The sequence below is a fragment of the Leishmania mexicana genome, chromosome 9, assembly GCF_000234665.1.
Source record: "Leishmania mexicana MHOM/GT/2001/U1103 complete genome, chromosome 9".
NCBI classification, from domain to species: Eukaryota; Euglenozoa; class Kinetoplastea; order Trypanosomatida; family Trypanosomatidae; genus Leishmania; species Leishmania mexicana.
The window spans coordinates 207,910-231,270 of NC_018313.1; the positions used below are offsets into that span (position 1 = coordinate 207,910).

General features: G+C 62.5%; 8 protein-coding genes across 8 annotated transcripts; all 8 read left to right on the forward strand.

The window, feature by feature from the left end:
• LMXM_09_0550 (conserved hypothetical protein) lies at positions 1 to 1,785 on the forward strand (the record flags this gene model as incomplete). The annotated part of the gene is made up of 1 exon (XM_003872688.1): positions 1 to 1,785. One exon carries the CDS (start codon positions 1 to 3, stop codon positions 1,783 to 1,785), a length of 1,785 nt encoding a protein of 594 aa, XP_003872737.1.
• Positions 1,786 to 2,817: 1,032 nt separating this feature from the next.
• On the forward strand, positions 2,818 to 3,606 carry LMXM_09_0560 (hypothetical protein, unknown function; the record flags this gene model as incomplete). The annotated part of the gene is made up of 1 exon (XM_003872689.1): positions 2,818 to 3,606. The coding sequence occupies one exon, from the start codon at positions 2,818 to 2,820 to the stop codon at positions 3,604 to 3,606; it is 789 nt and encodes a 262-aa protein (XP_003872738.1).
• A 904-nt stretch (positions 3,607 to 4,510) lies between these two features.
• On the forward strand, positions 4,511 to 5,995 carry LMXM_09_0570 (conserved hypothetical protein; the record flags this gene model as incomplete). Its single annotated transcript, XM_003872690.1, has 1 exon — positions 4,511 to 5,995. The coding sequence occupies one exon, from the start codon at positions 4,511 to 4,513 to the stop codon at positions 5,993 to 5,995; it is 1,485 nt and encodes a 494-aa protein (XP_003872739.1).
• Positions 5,996 to 9,020: 3,025 nt separating this feature from the next.
• On the forward strand, positions 9,021 to 9,878 carry LMXM_09_0580 (surface antigen-like protein; the record flags this gene model as incomplete). Its single annotated transcript, XM_003872691.1, has 1 exon — positions 9,021 to 9,878. One exon carries the CDS (start codon positions 9,021 to 9,023, stop codon positions 9,876 to 9,878), a length of 858 nt encoding a protein of 285 aa, XP_003872740.1.
• Positions 9,879 to 11,746: 1,868 nt separating this feature from the next.
• Positions 11,747 to 14,701, forward strand: LMXM_09_0590 (putative ATP-dependent DNA helicase; the record flags this gene model as incomplete). Its single annotated transcript, XM_003872692.1, has 1 exon — positions 11,747 to 14,701. One exon carries the CDS (start codon positions 11,747 to 11,749, stop codon positions 14,699 to 14,701), a length of 2,955 nt encoding a protein of 984 aa, XP_003872741.1.
• A 627-nt stretch (positions 14,702 to 15,328) lies between these two features.
• Positions 15,329 to 16,336, forward strand: LMXM_09_0600 (putative cyclin 1; the record flags this gene model as incomplete). The annotated part of the gene is made up of 1 exon (XM_003872693.1): positions 15,329 to 16,336. The coding sequence occupies one exon, from the start codon at positions 15,329 to 15,331 to the stop codon at positions 16,334 to 16,336; it is 1,008 nt and encodes a 335-aa protein (XP_003872742.1).
• Positions 16,337 to 17,409: 1,073 nt separating this feature from the next.
• Positions 17,410 to 19,923, forward strand: LMXM_09_0610 (conserved hypothetical protein; the record flags this gene model as incomplete). Its single annotated transcript, XM_003872694.1, has 1 exon — positions 17,410 to 19,923. One exon carries the CDS (start codon positions 17,410 to 17,412, stop codon positions 19,921 to 19,923), a length of 2,514 nt encoding a protein of 837 aa, XP_003872743.1.
• A 1,352-nt stretch (positions 19,924 to 21,275) lies between these two features.
• Positions 21,276 to 23,237, forward strand: LMXM_09_0620 (conserved hypothetical protein; the record flags this gene model as incomplete). The annotated part of the gene is made up of 1 exon (XM_003872695.1): positions 21,276 to 23,237. The coding sequence occupies one exon, from the start codon at positions 21,276 to 21,278 to the stop codon at positions 23,235 to 23,237; it is 1,962 nt and encodes a 653-aa protein (XP_003872744.1).
• Between the last annotated feature and the right edge of the window lie 124 nt (positions 23,238 to 23,361).

Sequence of the window (23,361 nt, forward strand, 5' to 3'; positions counted from 1 at the left end):
ATGAAGTCCGCAGATGCCGGCACTGACGGCAACACACACGCCGCATTGACATTCGACTGGACTGAGCGAGAGAGGCGCCTGGTCGTCTCTCTCGAGGCCTTCCTGCATGCCTGGGCAGAGGGGGATCGAGAAGGCGGCAAGGCGAAGGCGGCGTCATCTGCAGCTACAGAAGCGGCGGTTGCCCGTCGAAAGGATGGGCCGCAGCATCACGCTGGTGCACATCCCGATCCGATGCCCTGTGCGGGTGGCATTGATGCGGCGTCGCTCGCAACAGCTCGAATCGAGTCACCGCCGTCCACGTCCACCTTGGCCAACGAGTATCTCGCCGCACTACCTCCCCGTCTTCCAGCCCCTCCACCACGCAGCTTTAGACCCAATGAAATGATGCCTGGGGTCTACCTCGGGTCATGGAGCGACATTGGCACCAATATACTCGAACTAGCGCAACGTCTTCGTCGTGTGTCGACCGACACGGGTGAGTCCTCATCGTGCACCGCCTCTTGCTCGTGGCAGCGCCTTGTGCTGCTCGTGCGCGCCTGTCCAGTGAAAGGAATCGTTGCGCCGCGACTGGAGCTGCGCGTGACGCGGCGTCGCGAGGGCACGCGGCGCCTTTACCTCCCCACCACCAAAGTCACCTCTGCGTCCCCCACCACCACGGCCGCTGCAGCAGCCGGCCTGCTGCAGGAGCCGTCACAACGGCCCCTCGCCCTACGCGGCTGGCAGCGCCACGGCGCGGCCACGACGGCGGCGCCGACGGACGAGGACGTCGTGGTGGCGCAGATGTCACTCAGTGAGGTGTATGAGTGTATGCGTGCGGCGGTGCCAACAACGACGGCGGGCCCGGTGTCTGAAGCCGGCGTCATCTGCGCCGAGGGCACGGCTTCAGGGAAAGGTGAGTATTATGGCCACTCAGGCTCTATCACCGACGCCTCCTCAAGCACCACACCCTCGGGTGTCAGCAGAGTTGCCAGGTGGCTCTGCCCAGACTCGCCGCTCATATCGCCGTTGCGGCGTGCGTCGCCGGCTAGCTCCACAGCCGCTGACGTCCCGTCCCGCTGCACGCCGGCGGACTGGCATGTTTTTGTGCGGGCGATGCAGGGCGTGTTAACAGAGGGAGCCTCAGCGCACACGCCGGCGGGCGCCGCATCGATTAATGATGAGAGAGCTGAGACTGCCGAAGCGGAGCACCGCCCTTCCTCACCGACAACGACGGAGCTGCGCTACTGGCGCCTCACTCTGCCAATTCTCGACTCCCCCGAAACTCGCATACTGCACTACACCCCCATGACGAGTCTAATCATGCACGCTGCGCTGACACTAGAGGAGCACCCGCAGGGACGCGCGTGGCTACAAGGTCAGCAGCAGCGGCGGGAGGTGGTCAGCAACAAAACCCTTGCAAACGACGGCCATGCTATGTTGGGCGTTCCCAGAAAAGGTGGCGCGTGTGGGAAAGTCGGTGCCGGCACCACCGAAGCGAGAGTCTTTCCATCCGTGGCTGTGCACTGCCAGGCCGGCAAGTCACGCTCTGTCACCTTCGTGGCCGCCTTCCTCATCCAGGAATGGATGTGGTGGTACCGTGGGTGCCATCCCCCGAATACTGCAGGCGCGGGCACTAGTACAGTAGAGCAGCAGAAGGAACAACGTCGTCGGGAAGGCAGCATCGCGCGGCGCCTCGTCGACACGGTCCTGTCCTACCTGCGCCGTCGGCGTCTGTGCATCGACATCAACCTCGGCTTTGACACGCAGCTGTGGGAGATGATGTGCAGCTTTCTGCGGAGTCTCTGAACAGACACGTTGAGAGAAGAGAGAAGCCCGATGATGCGCAGGCACGCGGAACCGCATTGTGCCAACCCTGCTGCCCGCCCTGGACCTCTGAGTAACCGTAAACAAACTTTGCGTGTGCGTGTGCACGTGTGTGTTTGCCTTCATGCGCATCAGGCTCTCAGCTGCCACACAGAGCACCCCACCGCACCGCAAACGAAAGAAAACGTTCTGTCATCATAGCAGCCAGCGAAGCGATGGGGGAAAGTGGGAGAGTAGAGAAGGGGAGTCGGTGGAGGGCGACTCGAGCAGACCGCAGGTGGTGGGGGAAGGTCGTGAACTGTGAAAGATAGTGGCATGCGCGTGGTGCCCTTTGCCTCACCCATTAGCCCCCTTGGGTAGGTTGGCGGTTATGGCAGAGACGCAAGTGATGGGGGAGGTGGAAATCGGGGATCTGACGGTGAAGTCGCTGCGCCGACGTCGTTGTGGCAGCCCCTCAGCCTTGCACTCGTCTTCTCCCCTCCTCACCGCATCCTCTAGAGTTCACAAGCCCAGGAGGAAACACCATAGCCGGGGACAACTCCGGCCTGGGCGCTGGCTGAAGGTGGGAGAGACCCGGGGGCGTTTTGTATTGCGCTTTCTCTCTCTGTGCACACACACATATATATATACATACACGTGCTCCGCCCTCTCGTCACCGATGGTTCTAGTCCACGCTGCTGTCTCCTCCACCCCTCCTCCCCCGACGCGCGCACACGTGTCCATGCCGCCTCATTCTGTAGCTCCTTCTTTGGCTGCGCCTTCTCTGCATCAGTGCCTTTCCTGGGCGTGGCACATCACACGAACAGCGCCTCCACCGATTCCGAAACGGGACGTGGCAACCCCCGTGCACACACGCGCACACAGACACACGGACGCTGCCACGTGCATGCGGGGTGTTGCTTCGTTGCCGCCTGTCTTCCTCCAGAGGCGCTCTTTTCCACTCGCTGCTGCTGCTGCTGCTGCGGTGCAACTCTCCTTGCCTGGCCCGCTTGCAACATCCTAAGCCTGCGCACGATGCCGCCCGCGCACATATTCCTTGCCCGCCACAGCGAGCGGGTGGACCACATGAACCGCGAGTTCGCCAAGACCTACAGCCGCCCGCACGACTCCCCCATCACCGAAAACGGCGTTGTCCTGGCGGAAAAGCTGGGCGAGTACCTGGTCCGCCACTACCGCGTCGACCCCGCCGATGTTGTCGTAATAACCTCGCCCCTGCTGCGCTGCGTACAGACCTCCAATGGAATAGTGACCGGCGCCCTCCGCGCCGCGGCGGCGAGCGCGAAGGTCGACACGATTCCGGTGTACCTGGAGCCCGCCATCATGGAAGGCCCGTACTGGATGTTCGCGGACATGTGCAACAACCCATCCGTCGTGGAGCCGAACGACGGCCCCTTCCACTGCCCAGATCCCGTGTACAACGACGCAGCATTCCACCGCGCCAGCACCTCGCCGCACGTGCAGCTGCAGAATCCATTCCCCTTGCACCCTGCTCCGGTCTTCACAGTGGAGGACAACAAGCTTGTCGATTCGAGCTTTCCAGAGCGGTGCGCGCAAGGCTCTAAGAGGCTGCTGGCTGTCCCAGAGCTGGATGGCAAGACGGTGGTGCTCGTGGCGCACGGCGAGACAGTGCTGCGCGCACTGCATGCGATGAAGAACACGGAGATGAAGGCGGAATCCCACAGCCCAGCGTACACAGGGTTCGTGCACATCACGTGCGAGGGCAGCGGGGCAGAGACACGGGTGTCTGTGGAGTACGAACGTTTTTCCACACCGCATCTCCCTGCGGAACCGATGGAGTCGTAGCGAAGGAGGAGGCGAGGAAGGTGTTGCCGTGGGTACGTGGGGCCATGTACCCAAGGTACCCTCGTCCTGCCCACGAGGCAGACCTGGACACGAGCCATCACCAGACGTCCGTGTTGTCTGCGTGTATGCCTGCGTCTACGTGTGGCAGCGGGGAGGGGGTGGGACACACACACACACCCTATCCCCTGCCAATGCCAAACCTCCTCTGGTGGGGGCATGGTTTGAGGCAGAGGACGCGCTCAGGTCACTGAGTCGGTGCATTGTGCGGTGGCCGACCCGGGGGGTGGGTGAGAAGGGGTGGGGGTTGTGCTCCTGTTCGAGGGCAGGATAACGGGCGCGTTGGGCAGGAGAAAGGACATCACTTTGTGTGCATCGCGAGCCCCTCCCTCCTCCCTTCTCTCCATCCTTTTCTGCTCCGCACGACACTTCCCCCCACACGTGTGTGCGTGTGTGTTCGCGTGTATCCTTGTAGAGAACGAGCGAGTGAGTGAGTGACGGCGCAGTAATTCAAACGGAGAACTGCCCGACACACGGCGCACCGGCGGCACCGCTGCCGTGTGGACAAGAGATGGGGGAAGGGGAGGGGGGAGGAAAGGGCTGTCAACGAATCGGCAGCGGGTATGAAGGGCACACAGGGCCATGTGCACTGCCTCATTCGCCCCCCACCCCCCACCCCAACCAACCCCAACCCCACCCACCAACCCACCAACCAACCCCCGCCGCTCCTTCCCTCACTCCCACGTTTCCGCCGCTGCCTTCCCACAGCGCTGACGCCAAAGGCATCACAACGCCACAGCACACCGAGGCAGACGCACGCGAGAGGTTCCTCTCTCATACCGGCCGCCTCGTTGTTTGTTGATCTCTCTCGTCCCCGCTCTCTCCCTCCCTATCGCTCTCTGCTCCCATGAGCGCATCGCCCTCCTCCCCGTCCACGGCCATCCCCCCCGCCTCCGCCAGCCCGCAGGACACCGTCGAAGTCCTTCTCTGTGACACCTGTCGTTGCCCTATTGGGTTGCTCTGGGATGTGCTGCCGGCGGAGGCGGCGGTTCCTGTCTGGAGGGAGCAGGTGTACACCTACGAGCTGGATCTTTTCGCCAATGGATCGCCGCCGATACAGGCGTACAGTGCCACGAACCCGAGCGCGCGCCGGTTTGACCTGCTGCGCTTGGCTCCGCATGTGACCCTGCATCGGGTCTCAACGCCTAGTGGCGAACCTGCACCATCTGGTGCAGATGCCTCTCGCTCGTGTAACGCCGGTACCTCGACTACTGCCGCCGCACCCCTTGATGCACAGAAGTGTGAAGGACCAGTGCAGGTCGAGGAGGTATCCACAGCGCATGCGCAACCGGCGGAGGCGACAGGGACGCGCGGTGCTGCCTCCACCACCCTTCACGCACCGTCTTTTGTGGAGTGCAACACGACCATCTACTCCACCGAGCACTCCTTCTTCGCCGGCTATGCGTGGTGCTTCTGCAAGTGTAGCAACTGCGGCGCCTTTCTGGGGTGGGGCTTTTCAGCGGTGGAGCGCCTGCGCGCCGCTCGACGCCTTCATCGGGGTAGCAAGAGCGGCGGCGTGTCCGAGACCAGCGATGGCGGCCAGGCCCGCAAGAAGGGGGCGCGCCAGGAGGAAGAGGTGAGAAGAGCCGAGACGGATATCGCGGCAGCCGCAGCTGCGGACGACAGCCAACCTGCCGAATCAAGCTCCCCGCCCGGAGCACCGAGCGCCCCGCGGGATCAGCGCCAGCAACGGTCACCTGGGGAGGGCGAAGGCTGCAGAAGCGGCGCACACGCTAGTGATCTCGCGCCGCCAGATGACTCCGACGACAGCAGTGATAAAGACACCTCTATGACGACCACCAGTGACAGCAACGACGGCGACGACACCAACGCCATCGGCGGCGGCGGCGGTGCTCGAAGTGGCGGGAAAGAGCACACAAACACCGGTGTAACACCCGACTTTATTGGCATCATCATTACCCATTGCACCGGCGATCCAGACTATCCGATAGCGTCCCTCATGCGCGACGTCGAGTGGCGTGCCGCGCGGCAGCGGCGCCGCAAGCGAGTTGAAGCCCTGACACGCCGCCTTTCCCTCCTCCTCCCAGCGATGAGGGACAGCTACCGCGCGCACGAGATTTACCACGACTACCACGCAATGGAGCAGCTGCTGTACGTCGCACCGCTTCTCCCGCTGCAGGAGACATCCGATGGATTCTCGACCGCGGTGGCCGCACTCCTGTCCGATGTGGATGAAGACGGGGTGCCGATTCGCATGCATGCCACGGTAGAGGAAGCACGCATCGCCGTAGCAAGGCAGATGGACAGCGACGACTGCAGTGGTGTAAGCGGACACAGCAGCAGCGGTCACGAGGAAAACAATCTCTCGTAGTCATTTTCCGCGACTACCAGCACCCGCTCTCTGCACGTGTGTACAGCCGGTATGTGTGTGTGTGTGTGTGTGTGTCTCTGTCGGCTCTCGCTGCCTCCGCATAGGTGAGGCACACACGCACCGAACGACCTCCCTCTGGGAGGGAAGCGGAGGGCGGCTGTGAAGAGCACATTCTCGTCCCTTCCTCCATGTGTCCTCTCCCCATTCAGTGGGGAGGTGGGGAGGGGGAGTTCTGCGCACTTCGCGCAGCAACACCGAGACTAGAAGGAGGGGCGCATCGCCGAAGAAACCCTTCGCTTTCTGTCCACCTCTCGCCTCGCATTTCACCGTCAGCTCCTCCCTCACCAGCAGGAAGGGGGCACACGCACATACGTGAACGTGCGCGCTACCATGCCATGCTACGTGAAGTCAGCAAGGAAACACACGCACCCGTTGTCTCGCCAGCAAGGGCCGTCCTTGTCCGATTTCCTCTCCCGTCGCTGCGGTGTGCGCGTGCTGTGCTGCCTCCTCTGTGGTTGGCGGCGAGGCGAGGGTGGAGTAACGTGTGTGAGGCGCGACTGGACACTCAAACGGATGTGAGAGCGGCCGCTGTCGTGGCGGTTGGTGGTGCTGGGACACGAAAGTGGTGGCGGCACGTCCCCCACCCCTCGCGCATGTTTGTGTGCGGGCGCCGCTGGATGTAAAGGCCGAGGACGTGCGCAGGACACCAGATGAGGAAAGCGCATGGTATTGGGGGGGGGGCAGACTTCGAAGCACACATATCTATCTATATATATATATATATATGAAGAGGTGATGTGGACGAAGACGAGGCAATGCTTCAGCCGGATGAACGCCGGCAGGTTCTTCTTCCCACCACTCTCCCTGCGAGCTTTCCGCGTGTTTATCTTGCCTCCCGTGCCCGAGCCCCCCCCCCCAAAGTCCGCTATGTTGTTTCAAAGCGTTTCGCGCTTGCTCAGTATGCGGACGTGTGTGCAAGATTGCTTTCTCTCGTTAGTGGTGGGATGAGGCTGAGGAAGAGGGGGGAGGGGTGTACGCGCCGCCGTGCTTCCCCCACACGCACACACGCTCACAGAGATGGTCTTGCTCTCCTCTCCCTCCCTCTACCCGTGCGCCCCCTTCAATGCGTGTCTGTCTCACCAACTGCACAGCACCACCCTCACTCTGGAGCGAGAGGGTGGTGCAGCACAGGCACACACCGATGGAAGAGAAGCCAGCTCGTGCGCTCTCTCTCCCTCTCTCGCTCGCTTCGTTTGGTGTGTTCATTGTATCGCGCATGTGTGTGTGTGGATGGGTGGGAGGGAGGGGGTAACGGGGGAGGCTCAGACATGCGCCTCGCACACTTTTGAAGTCTTGTGTAGTGATGAACGCTGCTGCATGGCACACCCTGTACGAGATATGCACACGGTGCGGCACACGATGGAGAGGAAAAGGTGACGGAGATGGACGCTTCTGGCGACGAGAAAATCCAAAGAAAAGGGCGCGCACACACGCGAGTCCACACGAAAAGCGTAGAAACGGTGTAGTGGGTGGCGGGCCCTGAGCCCATGTCAAGCCGGGGCCTCCTCTCCGCAGCGCTCTTTTCATGGTGCCCGCATGGGATGCACAACGTTGAGCGGCACGACGGATGCAAGAGAGGGTCGCGGTTCTGCACATCAGTGAGTGTGTGGGTAGACGTCTCCGTCGACCATCACCTCACCGCCCCACTCCCCCCCCCTCCTCCTCCTCGCTAACAACGGTGGTGGCGAAGATGGTCTCTCTTCATGATGCTCTCTCCTCATCTCTCTGGTGCCTCGTTCTTTCTTCACCTCGCTATGGCCGGCACGCACTGGGGGGGGTCTCTGCCCCTTCTGTTGCTTCCACTGCACATGCACGACACACACATACACACACGAACTCGCGTGCCCACACGTGCGTCAACTCGCCCGTCTCCTCTACGGCCAAAAAACTGTGTGTGTGCGCGTGTGTGTGTGTCTATTACAGACCTCCTTGACGCTCCGTTACCTCGACTTTATCATCACATTTCTCTCACACACGCACACACGCACTCTCTCCCTCCTGTGTGCGTGGGATTCTCCACATTTGGCACGTCCTCCCTCGGTGCACTGAGCGAGACACACAAACACGCGCAAACACGTTCGACCACATCTCTCGACTTGTCCCTGCGCCCCCTCTCTCCCACTCCCACCCCCACTCCCCGTAATCACCATCCTATTGCCCTGTGCGTGCGTGCGTCGTGTAGCGGTTGCTGTCCGTTCGAAGGAACACAAACGGGCATTTTTCGCGTATCATCACGGCTTTGTACCCGAACCCGACCACCATCGTCATCACCATCACCACCGCCCGCCGGTGCCTTCTTCCTCCTCGCACTACGCATGAGTGCGTGTCAGCGGCACCCATAGTTCTCTCTCCCCCTCCCCCTCCCCCTCCTCCATTGGGCCCGCGACGCATCGTCAGCGCATCGGTATCCGTTCATAGCATACACCCCATACATCTATAGAGGGAGGGATACGTACCAGGGGTTCCGTGTGTGTTTCCCCTCCCCTCCCCTCCTCGCCGAATCCTCTTCTCACACGACGTTAGCTGGAGTGGTTGCGCGTGCTCGTGTGTGTGTGTGTGGCGCGCGCGCACGCCCTATCCTTCCTGTCCCGTGTACGTTGGTACATCTTTGCGCTGATCGTGTCACCCCCACTGTGTGCCGGCAGCGGCGCCCTCTCGCCTCGTCGTTTGCTGGCGTTTGCCGCTCACCTTCGGTTCCGCTGCGCTTTCTCCTTCACACGTGTGCGTGCCTGTGCCCCTAGCCTTTTGCTCGGCCTTTTCTCCTCCAAGCTGGTGACACCCACACCTACATCTCGAGAGAGGGGAACCGGGAGGGAGAGATTGAGAAGGCCACCGCCCACCCACCACCACCACCCTCCGCCTCGCCTTGCGAAGTGCTCGCTGTTTCGCTGGTACCCCCACCCCACTTTTCGTCAGCTGTACACGAAAGAAGGCAACGACAGGGAAGCGTATCGAAATCATAGACATGGCCCAGCAAGTTCGTCGTGTGACCGTGGCCGTGCGGATGGCGTTCATCGTGTGCGCCTTGCTCCTCGCCGGTGGCGTGGCGCGTGCGACTCTCACGGCGGCGCAAAACTCCATCACGGCCGAGTTTCTGCGGTCCTTCGCGGTCTCGATACCTGGCCTGGCGAGTGTGTGGACGGAGGATGATTGGTGCGCCTGGCCGTACGTCAGCTGCAACTCCGACACGAACATCACAGTTATCATCGACAACGGTGGGTTCACCGGCAGCCTTCCAGAGCTGAATGTGGCGGGCGACAGCGCTAATATCGCGGTCACCGAGATTGCCTTGACGAACATGAACATCGAAGGCGGGTTCGCGAACAGCTGGGGAGGCCTCAAGGAGGTGCGGGTTCTCAACTTCACGAACACCAACCTGTTTGGCACCATTCCCGCGAGCTGGAACGCGATGCGCTCCCTGCAGACGGTCATCCTAAAAAACTCCAGCGCGTGCGGCAGCCTGCCGAGGTGGACGCTGCCGTCGCTGAAGAACATTGACGTGTCGACCAACCTGCTGCGCGGTTCGATGCCGGGCACGTTCGGCTACATCGCCGGCCTGCAGAACGTCAGCCTTGTGGGCAACAACTTCTGTGGCTGCAGCCCGCCGTCCTGGGTGTCCCGGGTACTCACCACTGCACTCTTCCAGGCAATGGGCACAGCACCGTACAAGCCGGACTGCAGGGCCCCCATCAACTGCGACTCCGAAGGTGCCAAGTGCTCCCGCGACACTCCACAGTACCACGACGCCGCCGCCTCCCCACCATGTGTGATGGTGGCCGTGCTGACTCTGGTCCTGACGCTCTGGGCAGACATGTTCGGGTAGGAGAAGAATGGTCAGTGACGACAGAAATGACATGAGTCAGGAGACGACTCCCTCCTCCACATCACCCACACCCTTCGCCCGCCCCCTCACAGCAATGCTGCGTGTAGAAGGCCCTCCCTCCCCCCACTGGGCCTGTGTGTGGGGGGGAGGAGAGAGGGGAGAGGGGCACATGGATGAAGATGGAGAGAACATTGCGAATAGAAAAGGCACAGAAGGCTGAGAGTGCCGACTGGCAGATCTCACACACGCCCACACACACGACATTTCGCCCTCCTTCCCCCTTTATTATCTTATTACCCCACACACCCCCTCCCCCCATCCTTTGTTGTAGTCATTGTCCCCCCCCCCTTCTTTGACTGACTGCCCATCCGTCTCCGTGCGTGTTCCTCTACGTCACCCCTCCCCCCTCTCTCTCTCGATCTCTCGCTGACATTTTTCTTTTAACCATTCCCTCCTTGGTATCGTGTATTCACCATAGTATCTGGTCTGTCCAGCGACATGTCTGTGTGTGGCTCTGTGTGGCTGTCCTCCCTATCTTATTGCTTGTTGTTGGTAGAGGGGCGGCGTACGGCGAACGTGAGCTTTCGGTGCGCTGAAGAGGGTGCAGGCGTGCGATCTGAGCGCCCCCCCTCCCCCCTTGTCGCTGACGCGCGCTAAGTGGTCCACGCGTACAAGCACTCTTCACCCATGCACACCTACGCACTCATGAGCACAGCGACCAGCGACGCACACACATGCACCCTTATCTTGTTTCCTCAGTGTCCTGTAACGCCAGCCACCACCACCGCCTTCTCCCCCTCCCAGACAATCATCAATGCATCCTCGTGCAACACCGTAAAGGGCATAGGGATGACAATGTAGGTGTGTCGTCCGCGCGTATCTCTGTCTGTGTGTGTGTGTGTGTGTGTACCCGTTTTCCATGCGGGTAGTAACGTAGAGCTGCTACTGCTGCTACTACCAGCGTTGACTGTGTGACCATGTCGTCCGCTTGCTCTTCGAGCACTGCTTCGCCCCTTCCCCTCCTCGCCCTCGTTGTATGAGCTGGCGGCATAACACCGCCTGTTATGTCCGCAAAGGAGTGCCGCATATATACATACACGTGCGAGTGGGGTGGGGGGGGGGGGGGGCTTGACGTCCGCTCCGCCGACACCAGACAAAACAAAATCTTCATAGATCAATACACCACTGCCACCTCCTCCCTCCCTTCCTTGGTCGTTTCTTGCATGAACCTGCACATTGCCGCCTCCGTTCATCAGACCTCCCTCCTCCTCGACGCATCGGATCCGTTCAAGTGTGTGTGTGTGTATGTGTGTGTTTTTCGCACGCCACACCCGCATAGAGAAATAGACGCAGAACCGAGAGCTGAGACTGCCATGCAGGAAGTTCGAAATGCTCTCGTCGCCATCAGTGAGGGCTCCGGTAGTGGCCGCGGAAGCAGCTCGCAGCCCAGCTCCTCCTCGATTCCGGCCTCGGCGGCCGCTCCGCTTCAGCGCGCCGGACACGCGCCGCGCACCTCCTTCACCTACACCTCGCGACCGTTGTCGAAGGCCGGAAGCACAGGCGGTGCGACGACGAACCCCTCGGTCAGTCCCATTGCCCCCCATCACCCCACTGCCGTGAGCACGCCAGTGGCCCCCACTAGGCTAGTCGAGTCCATCTCTGCTGCTGCCACGGTGACGGTGTCAGCAAGGGTCCCGGATGTATCCGTAAGGCAGGAATCCGGCGTCGTGCAACAAACCGCTACAAATCTCCAGAAAGACGGCTACAGCGTTCCATTACCCCTCCCCCCCGCCTCGCTCCCCCCGCCACCGCTCCTGCCATCATCGTCGTCGGCCACCCCCCTTGCCTGCTGCGCTGCGCTGTCACGGATGGACGACTCACAAATACGCGCTGCCACGTACCCGGCGGACGCCGCGCTGATACTGCAGGCTGGCGCTGGGAGCGGAAAGACCCAGACGATGGCGGCACGCATCGCCTACCTCCTTCAGAGCGGTGTGCCCGGACACTCCATCCTCGGCATCTGCTTCACGCGTCAAGCAGCGGAGACGCTGCGGGAGCGGGTGCGGTCTACCCTTCCTCCCACGCTCACCCGCGAGGCGCACGCCTTGAAGCTCAAGACATTTCACGCCTTTGGGCTCGAGTGCTTGCGCCGCTTTTCTGCCCTCCGGTCCGACACGCACGTCCTCGATGCCCGGCAGCAGCACGAACTTGCCCGTCGCGTTGTCGACACGTACGCGCAACGTGAAAAAAGCAGCGAGGCCGTGACGGACCTGGTCGACTACGTGAATCGGGTGAAGACGATGAAGGTGCCGCCGATTCCTCAGTCGGACCCCGCCCTGCAGGACGCATACCTCTTCCCCTATTACCAGAAGGCCCTGCATGAGGAGCACAACGCCGTGGACTTTGGGGACTTGCAGCAGATGTTTTACGACCTGATCCGGCCCGTCCCCGCCACCCCACCGACAGCCTCGCAGGGGTGCGGTGAGGAGGGGCTGGAGGAGCAGCAGCCGGGAAAGATGGTCCCGTCCGATGTGTGCACGGCGCTGCGTGCCGAGTATACACACTTCGTCGTCGACGAGTTCCAGGACTTCAACGAGATTCAGGTGGAGCTGCTGGCCCTGCTGGCTGGCGACGCGTGTCGCGTGACCTGCGTGGGAGACCCGAATCAGTGCATCTACACGTGGCGCGGCGCCATGCCAAACGTCTTTGGGGTGTGGAAGAAGCGCTTTCCTCAGACAGCAGTCCTGACGCTGGCGATGAACTATCGCAGCGACGGGCCCATTGTCGAGGCGGCCAATCTCGTGGTGAAGGCAACGCAGATGGCACACCACCATCGCGAGGAGCGCGCCGTGACGCTCGTGCAGTGCGCCAGCGAGGAGGATGAGCTGCAGGCGGTCCCACTGGTGATCGACCACGTCCTACGCCGTCGCGATACCCACCTTGGCTACGGTGACATCGCCATTCTCTGTCGCTCCCGTCGGCGGGTGCAACTCTACTGCGATGTGCTGCAGTCGCAGCGCATTCCAGTGCGGCAGCTAAAGGGGATGTCGGTTGACCATCTCGCAAGCATGCGCTCGCTGCTTGCGTTTCTCCGACTGTGTGTGTCGCCTCATGGTCCGGAAGGTGACGCGAATGTGCGCACACTCCTGAATACCGCCCCGCTGCATCGACTATCGGCCGGGGCGGCCAAGAAGTTCCTCCTGTCCCTTGACTCGGTCTGTCAGGCGCGGCGCGCGACGGAAACGGCGCGGATACGGTCATGGCGCCACACCATCCACGTGGATAACAGCAGCGAGGTTTGCCCAAATAACGGAGGCGCGCAGGGGTCGCGAGGTGAGGGCTTGCAGCCCGGCGCTGCGTGTGCCTCGGTCATCGGTGGTGGTTACCCCACTGCCGCCACGCCTGGAGTCCACCCCGAGTCGCACTCGTTCTTTGCCGTCTTGCAGGAGCTCGTGTACCACAACTTTTCCCATGAGCTCTTCCCCAAGCTGGAGGTGTCCAAACGAAACCAGAAGAGCATCCGCACCCTGGTGCGCATCGTCGTGCATGCCAAGGAGCTGCTGGCGCAGCCGTCTTGCGACGTCGAGCAAGTCCTTCGATACGTCCTGCGCGAAGGGGGATACGAGGGCGAAAGCATGGCCGCGGTAGCAGCTCGCACTGTCACCCCCTCGGCAACCACAAGGGGAGCGAAGCGAGCGCGTAACTCCGCCGACGGTTGGGGTAGTGACCGCTGTGCTGACGAGGCGTCCGGGCGAAGCAGCGCTTTGGGGTACCAGCCTCGCGTTGGCGCCCTTCTCATGGAGCGATGCGCCTCGCAGCACAATCAACAGCAGCAGTCCTATTCCTCCTCCTCCGCCTCCGCCTCCTACAGCAGCGCCGGTGGAGGCACCAGTAGGTGGGATCGGTGCCACCATGGCAGCCGGCGATCAGGTGCCGCATCCGGCGGTAACGGCGCGGTCGATGAGGACGTTTTGCCCCCCGAGGAGGAGGCGGAGGTGTGGCAGGAGCAGCGCATGAACCTGTCCGAGTTGGTGCTGCACACGTACCACTCCGTGCAGGAGGCGTTGGAGCGTGAGGTGGCGCATGAGCTGGAGAAGGAAGGCGGCGGTGGTGAGGGTAGAGGGGAGGAGGAGGCGTCGCGCTCTCGCCCGTCCCCGGCAAGCGGCAGCCACAGCAACAGTCGACCGCAACCGTTTTCCAAGGCAACCGGTGCCGACGACTCAGTCAGCAACTTCAGTGCCGGGAGCACCACCACGACTATGACCGTCATGCAGGCCCTGCGCCCACCTGCCGTGGTGCTGCATCGCGTGCTGGACGAGTTTGTGTCGCTAGTGTCCTCGGACGACTACGGTCCCATGCGGACGATCGAGAACGCAGAAGATGCTGCAGGAGAAGCCCCAGGGGCAGACACGGGCTGTAACAGCGGTCGCCTCCCTACCAGTACCTCGCCACACTGGATCGGACAGGTCACTGTCGGCACGGTGCACCGCGCGAAGGGCATGGAGTGGCCGGCGGTGCTGCTGCCCGGGTGCTGGGTCGGCGAGTACCCGGTGCGGCCACGCGAAGAAGAAAAGCGCGTCTTTTACGTGGCCATGAGTCGAGCCATGAAGCAACTTGTCTGCTTCACCGCCGCAGCGCGCGAGGGCAGGTCTGGCAGCGACCAGGCGGCAACTGCGGCAAGCGTGGTCGACCTCCCCGCTCAGCACACACAAAGCGGAACGCTGGAGCCGACGCCGTACCTGGCCGCCCTCGGGGACAAGCTGGAGCGGGTCAACTACGGCGATCTCAAGACAGCGTATCTGACGGAGCGAGGGTACCTGTGATATTCGCCCCAAGACCCGGGCGGACGAAAAGAAAGGGAAGGGGGAAGATAACGCGTGGAGGCTGGACTGCCGCGCGAGGGGCCCAACGAGCCCAAACAATAACATTTTTCAGGCGGAAGAGAGCGAGTGGCCTGCGGTGCACACGTTCAGTCCCCCTCTGGCCGTGTCGCTGCAGGCCCCACACACACCCTCTCACCCCTTCCCCGTCTGTTGCGGGAGCTACTGGATACACTTTCAGCGTTCGGTGCTCGTTGGTTTTCTTTTTCACTCGTATGTGGCAGGCAACGCGAGGTAGTCCTGACGAGGTGCTCGAGCTGGTCGTCGTCCATCATCCTTTCCGCCGCCATCACTTTTTCGGCTGACAATGTGCCGCCGCCCCCCCCCCAGCGTGTGTCTCTCTCCCTCTGTGTGTGTCTGTGCGTGTGTGTGGCCTCTTCACGTCCTCACCACCACCGCAAGAAAGCAAAAGCCCTCTCGCGACTTCATCGTCAGTTCGGACTCTCTCCTCTGCACCTCCCCTTCCCTCCCCCTCCCCACACACACACACGCACGTTACCACCTCTGACGTGCACACCCTGCTCGTACACTCGCTGGACAAGTTGAGAACAGCACAAGAACAAAGAAGGCATGGGCGCACCACACTTGAACTCCATTCGCGCCTGCTTGGCCGGCTCCGGCCACGACGCCTTCAGTGAGCCTGCCACAATCGACCACCTCCTCTCACTCGTGGCGACACCCAAGACGGGGGTGGTGAGTGTCGCCTACGTTGGTACCGCCACCTACGACCTCGCAGAGAGCCAGACGGAGCAGACGTCCCTGCTGCTCCAACGTGGCTGGACGGTTCGACCGATCCAACTGGCGGACCCTGCCGTGAAGACGGTCAACGACAGCGATGCGCATTTTATTCGAACCGCGGCCGATATCGTACTTGTCTCGGGCGGCAACACACTCTACGCGGTGCGGCGGTGGGAAGAGACGGGACTCGCGCAGCTGCTGAAGGACGCTGCGGCGCGCCAGGTCGTTCTGGCGGGCGGCAGTGCCGGCGCGATCTGCTGGTTCACCTCCGGCCACAGCGACTCCGCGGACCCCGCAACGTACCTCCAGCCATCGTTGAAGAGGGCGGCACTGAAGATGGACCTGGTCCCGCAAGATCAGATCTCCAAGACGGAGGCAGAACTCGCGGATCTCAGCACCTCCTGGTCCTACATCCGCGTACATGGCCTCAACATTCTTCCGGGGATGATGTGCCCCCACTTCGATGTAACTCAAGGCAACGGCGTACGACGTGAGGAGGACTTCGCCAAGATGCTGAAGCGGCACCCAACCGAGCGGGGTGTCGGCCTGGATCACTGGGCGCTGCTCATCCTGAAGGGCGACGGCACGTATGAAACTGCCGCGCTGCCGGGCAAGACCCGCGCCTCGACCCCACCCGATACCTCGCCCACTGCAACAGTGCCGGGCGTCTTTGTCCTTGATGTGGTGGACGGTGCTATCCAGCAACGCTGCGTGCCCACGACGGGGCAGCTGTCGGATCTCCTGCGAGAGCCGGCGGGGCCGGTGGTGCTGGATCCCTTTGAGCGTTTCCATGCAATGGAGAACCCGACGTCGTCGTCCGGGTCTCTGATGCAGCGTTAAGCTGCGTGGGTGCACGCCAGTCCCGCCGACGCTGTCTCTGCCTTGTCCCGCCGCCCTGGTGACTGGGTTGCTCGAGCAAAGCGTATGGACGGGAGCCACCGTTCAGAGAGAAAAGGAGAGAAGCACAACAGGTAGTGCAGGCCAGAATATATATATATATATATCAGATCTTATACATACATCCGCACACCGCTGTCGCTTGCTTTCTCCTGTCTCTGTGTGTGGGTGTGTGCGCGTGTGTATAAGCTCGAAACACCCCGCCAGACACCCGCACAACAGCCACAATACGGCAGGGCAGCAGAAGACAACAAAACGGGGTCTTGGGTGTATCGACGGAAGAAAGAACGGAGGAAGCGTGTGTGCGCCGATGCGCCGTCGAGCATGTGGCACGATCTGCGCTTGAAGCTTCACCGCGACGCCTCTCTCTCTCTCGGCCACCTCCCCCCTCTCCCCTCTCCTCCACCCCCTTTGCTGACACACACACGCACACATAACTTTCCGAACATCTTCGTTGGGTCGCCGTGTCTGCCTGCCCGCGCGGCATGGCATCGGGTCCTGCAGAGAAGACGACAGCTCCACATCCACTGTGGGCGAGCTACACTGCCCCTCTTCCAATTTTTCCTTCCCGCTGCTGCCACACACGCAGCCGACACATACAGGCACGCACCATATAAATGCTGCCGTATGCGACGTCCAGCGGAGGCCAGTACTCCTCGGCCTCTTCCAAGGAGACACAATCAGACGCAGAGGCGGTGACTGGCGCCTCCGCTCGTCTCTCCGCAGCGGCGCCGACGCTGCGCCAGCGGCGAGCAAAGGCCGATGATGCGTCAGCTCCACACAGCAGCAACGCGGCGGCAGCAGCTGCAGGGGCGCCAGCGCCAGCGAAGACCGATACAAGAGCAGCGGCTGCTCCTTCCTCCCACCCTGCAGTCGCATCGAGCCCGTCCTGCGTCGTCCTCTTCGGCTTCGGGCTCATCGTTGCTTTCTTCCTCTCCATTCTGATAAGCTTCCTGCTGGTGCAGCTGTTCATCGTGGATGGGCCCGATGCGCAGAGGACCTTTGTCCGTCTGGAGATGGCCGGCAAAGGGCGCGAGTGGTTCCCTGTGTGGATGTCGAACTTGATTATCAGCACCGTGACGGCGAGCAGAGCCGGTGACCAGGACGGCGCTGTCGTAGGTGGCAGCTTCGGTGCACCCGCCGGTCAACCCCGTCGCCCCGCTCCACCGCCGCTGACAGGGTCCAAAAGCGGCCCACCACCACCGCCACAAGGCACCACATCGGACGCAGGGTCGGCCGCCGCTGAGCAGAAGCCGACCCCTGCAGCACGGCCATCGTCGTCAACGCGCCTCCACTGCTACACCCTCGAGTCATACAGTGGGACCTTTCTGCAACCGCACCGCAAGTCGACGGCGCCGCCTCTGTTCAGCTGCGGCACACGCGTTGTCGATCTTCGGTCGGAAGAGCGGCGAGAAGTGCTCGCGGCATGCCAGGCAGGGCGCGGCGCGGAGCCACTCCACGACGGTTCGGCGGATCCGAATCGTGAGGGTGGCAGCCTGCTCCCAACGCTACGGGTGGTTCTCACCCCGCAAGAGGTGCAGTGGCACTTGGCCGCGCAACCAGCTAACGTGGTCTCGCAGCGCATTCCGCTCAGCCGCGTGAACGACGACTACTGCGACTGCCTGGACGGCACAGACGAGTTGCTGACGAACGCCTGCTCCATGTCTGGCCCTCTCACCCCCGCAGTTGGCACACGCTGGAAGTCGTACCTCGTCTCGAGCCAGCCGCTGCGTCTGTGGGAAGCCGACGACGTGATTGCGCAGGAGGACGCCGAGGCACGCGGCTACCCGCTGCAGCCGCGGAAGCGCGGCGACGTTGGGGATCGTCTCTACGTTTCCCGTGGTTCAGTGCTTCCATTTGTGTGTACCTGTGGTACGGTGCGCCAGCTGCTCGCGCCGTCACTCGTCGGCGACGGCATTGTGGACTGCTGTGCGGCAGAGGATGAAGCTGTGCTTCAGGGCACCCCATACGGCGGCGCTTCGCCGCACCGCCTTAGTGAAGATCCTAACGTGGTGGAGGCGAACGACCGCGCACTGGAAACGGCGCGCGCGGCGATGATAACCCACTGGAAAGAGCGCAGAGCGAGCGCGGCGCAGTACCAAACCGCCATGCCGTCCCCGTATGAAGACAAGCTGTACCCGTACCACACCTCTGCCCGCGCGATGCTGGTGGACAAGGGGTACTACTCCCTCTACACCTCACTCGAAGTGCAGCAGGAGAAGCAGGCGGCCGCGGCCGTGCTCGAGCGCGTATACGCACACGGCCACCGCATCCAGCGCCGTCGCGTGCAGAAGGGTTGGGACCGACTGGGCCGTCACCTTGTCGGCAACCGCACAACGTTGCAGCTGCAGCTCTCGAACGTTACCCGTGAACTGGAGTCGTTTGAGGAGTACGTGCGCTACCGCATGGACGAGGCTCGCACCAACGATCCACTGGCAGCCGGGGTGTCGGTGCAACAGCTGCAACATCACGCACGCCTCGTACATATGCACGACGCCCTCAACTCGGAGATTCAGCACATCTCCCTCACCACCCTGCATCGCGCCTACGGAGACCACTACGAGTACTATCCGCTGATGCGGCGCATCCTGCAACTGGAAGCCAGCCACCTCGTGGACTCCAGAACCCCGACCACCTTGGACGACACGACGGCGCAGCAGCGGAGAGGGCGGATTATCACACCCACAGAGGTGGAGAGGATAAACACGGCGGCCTACGCGGCCCAGCAGCCAGCGCCACCTCTCCATATCGACAACATCTCCGTAAGCTATTACGGATTGGAGGCGATGCGGCAGACCTTCGTCGCGCAGCGCTTTGACAGCCGCGAGGCACCGCTCGTAGCCCAGCGGCTTGGCCTCCTGCCGAACAACAACCTGTCCGCCTACACACCGGGTGTGTTCGATCGCACCACAAACCCGTTCCAGCGAGCCCCGGTGATCCCGACAGGCTCCTGGCAACCCTATCAAACCCATCGTGATGGACGGGTTATGGTGATCGCGGATCCGGCAGGGGATGTCCACCTGGCCCGCCGCGCGTGCGTGAGACCAGCCTCGACGCTGTTCCGCGGTGGTGGCCGACTGCAGTGGCCCACGCGGCACCCCGAGGCACCGCACATGCTGAGCGTGTCCGACGCGATGGAGGCGAGGAGGACCGCCAAGGACAAACTCAAGGCGGCCTCAGCAGGTGAGACGGTGAAGGTCTCGCAGGTGTACACACCTTACCACACCAACACGCCGTCGGTCTTCGCGGTGGACGTGTACACAGGCGACATCCGCTGCGAACATGATTCTCCGCTAACGTTGTCGCAGCACCGTGCACGTGGCCCCGGACGTGACGAGGATGCGCCGCGGCCCCGTGCACAGACCGTGCAAACTCATGTCGCATATCTGTGCGACACCAAGGACAGGATTCTCCACTGGGCAAATAACGGCAAGTGTTTGCAGGAGGTGGTGGTCGGCACGCCGAGTGCGTGTACGGGCTGGGCGTGGAAGGTGGCGACGGAGCGGATGAAGGAAGTTGGGAAGGCTTAAAAATGCCTGAGAACGGACTGCTGACCTCGCCGCCTTGCTCACCTTCTACCGTGCGCGTGCGCGTCTTGATCGCCGCCGCCACACAAGCACTCCGACATGTACATCTGCGCCTCCCTAGCGACGGAGCTTGTATTCTTCTTGATGGAGCATGTACCGCCATGCGCTCACGGAGGAGGGTCGTCGAACCGGACGGCCTACCCCTCTTACCCCATCCCACCTCATCTGTCTCACGGGTGCATCGGCGTCGCGCCCCTTTCTTTCGAATCCCTTCCCTGATGATGCCGGGCCACCTCAGCCCGCGTGGTATCTCAGGGTCCCGTATGCATTCGTTCTGGGGAAGCCACGCGCCTCTGCAGCCTGCCTTCCGGTACTCGCTGCAGGCGCTTCGTGCTGGCGGGCAGGCGTGTCTGGTCCCGGCGCTCTGCCGAAGAGCCCTGCGGCCATGCGCATCGTGTTTCCCTCACCCCACTACAAATCGTGTCGAACTACTCAACCATGATGCGCATCCCACCTACCGCTTTTCCGCTGCTGCTGGTGCGTTGTGGTGATGCTCGGAGTCACACGTGGGCCTACCCTGCGCTGCGTGCCGCGGCGTTGCAGTGAGCTGAGTGGCGCCAAACGGTCTTCGTCAGTCTATGTTCCTTGGCATCGCCGCGGTCCAGCAGAGGCGGATGAGCTGTGGCCTTGTATGCGCACACACCTGCTTCCCTGTGCGTGGTGGAGCGGACGCGTTGCGAGAAGGCAAAAACACATCCACAATGCGTCCGTCGTGGCGGTCAACGCGCACGGCCACCCCTACAAGGCAGCCTTCTGCCCACTGTCTTTCCTGGAGCACCGTCGGTATCTCGCTCGCCATTCCCCATCCCACCCCACCCCACCCCCACACCTTCCTACCTCTTCTCATCTCTGTGCTGGCGACAACATATGAGTGTACAAGAAGTACACAAGTGAACAAGCTACGCTCGGTACTCCGATCAGCCCGGTCGGCTGACACGACTCCACACATCCACACGGACACACAACGACTCCCCCACCCCCTCCCCTTCCCCCGCCCTCACATGCCACAACCGTCCTTCTTGCGCGTGCCCGTCGGGCTGGACGCCTCCCCTTCGAGTGCGTCGGTGGCTGTATCAGGAGCGGCAGCTGCGACTGCCGCATCGTCAACGACCCGGTCGCCGATCACCACCATGGGTGGAACGTTCGTCTCGCCTTCCGTGCTGCTGCTCCGCCGCAACGTGAATGATCCGTACTACTATGCATCCCGTGCGCAGTTCTCGCACCGGCATCACCACCACCTCACCAACCGCGACCCCGCCGTCGGCTCGGGCGTCGCCGCAAGTACCCGTCCCTCTATGCGAAGGTCCAAGCACCGCGCCTCCCCTGGCGGCGGCGGCGGCACCGTTTCGCATGTCACCCTACTATCTCTCGATGATAAGAAGCGCGATGACAGCGACAGAGTCGACAAGCTTGCGCAGCAGCAGCACCTGGCACATCAACCGGATGGTGGGCACTTTGCAACCGAGAACACCCCAACAGCGTTCCGGCGCAGGGCGCAGTACAGCCGAGCCAAGCCGCGTCCCATCCCAAATAGCCTACGCACAGGTAGCGACGCGATCGCCGTCGCCGCCGCTGTGGACACGTTCTACGCCACGCCTTTTCTGGAGCTCGCCTTCCGTGAGGCAACCGAGCGCGAAGTGGCGGCGCGGCTGCGGTTGAGCGTGCAGAAGATGTCGTCGAAGCTGCACACGGTGCGGGTGGAGGGATTGAAGGAGGCGACGGCTCAACTCTTGGAATGGACAACGCAGGCCTCCATCGAGTCGGCTGAGCGACAGCAAGAACACCAGCAGCACCAGCAGACCAAGTCCGATGCGCGCCACACCGACAGTGCAGCTGCAGCCGCGCCAACGGGGCGATCGAACGTGGTGCTCCCGCCCTACGACGCGGTGCGTGTCGAGGTGTTAGGCGGGTCGTCGCCAGCCGTCGGCCATGGGCACTACCCCCACTACCAGCGCCCTCCCTCCTCTGAGTTGCCGCAGCGTCGCGACAAGGAGGCGGCCGCCGCCCGCTGCGCCAACGCGTTCCGCAGCCCCTCCTGGGACGTTGTGCAGCACGCGCTGGAAGGGGTGGACTACACGAACTCGATTTTCAACACAATCTTCGTACCTCGGCTGGAGGTGCGCAATGCCATGAGCACTGGGGCCCCCATCAGCGTCCAGCTGCCGAGTGACGTGGCGCTGCAGTGGACTACGCTTCCGACAACGTCGAGAAGTGCTGTGGGGGCAGCAAGCGGCGCGGCATCTCAAGGGACACCACCACAGGAGAACAAACTACTGCGAGCAGCGACAGCAGTCACCTACGAGGAGCAGGAGCTGGCCCTCCGCTACATCCAGGGCACGTGCCTGATACTCTACCACCAGCGACGTTGCTGCGCTGAGGGGTGCCTGCTGTACTACGCGACGGAGGTGTTCCAGTGCATGCGCAGCCACATCGACGCCCTCTTCACATCTCAGCGGCGGGAGCTGGAGGAGCGGGAAGGCGAAGAGCAAACGTGCCAGCGTGGGAAAAGAGGCCTCAGCACGAACTTCAGCAGTGTGAGTGGCGCGCGCACGCCCGGCACCTTGTCCGCAACCACAGCACCAGCTCTCACAGCGGTGTTGCGAGGATCGGGTCGCTCGCAGGTTTCCGTCGACCCGTCGCTTGTCCGCGTCGTCGTGGCGCTCGTGGACGCTGTTGAGGCCGCCTGCCACTACAACCCGTCGAGCCTGCGCCGTTTCGTGCAGACCGGCGGCGTGACGGCAATGCTGAACCTGGCGTACTGCCCATTTATGCCCACTCCGATCCGTGCCGCGGTGCTCAACACGATTAGCGTGCTCCTGCAGCAGGTGACGTCTCTGCGTCGGTATGTGGCAGCCGCGAGTAAGGCGCAGGGAACCAGCAACCCCGGGGGTCGCGGCGGTGCTGTCGAGCCGAACCCTGACCCACTCCTGCAGCGCATGTTAGAGAACGCGGTGCATGACAACCCACTTGGCCGGGATGGGCAGCAGATACCGTACTCCACTGACTTCGGCAGCGCCTCCAAGTTCGACTCAGCGGTGCGGGATTGGTTCTTCGCGAATGGGCTTGGTAACGTCATCGCGTCTGTGGCGCAGCTGCAAGACCTGCGCAACACCTTCCAGCCCGCTTCCTTTATCGTACCGCAGGGAGCGGCCGCCGCCACCACCGTGACGCACGCCAACATGTTGCGTGAAGGCGAGCTGCATCGCAAGCGGATTGGGTGGCTGCTCGAGTGCATGGACGGACGAGAGCTGCGATGACCTCCGCCCTCGAAGCCGTTGCGCGAATTCACGCACAGACAGACACAAGTTCGTACGTGTGCGTCCCATTGCTACTGCTTGACAACTGTCGCCCCCCTCCCTCCCTCTGCTCGACTCCGAAATA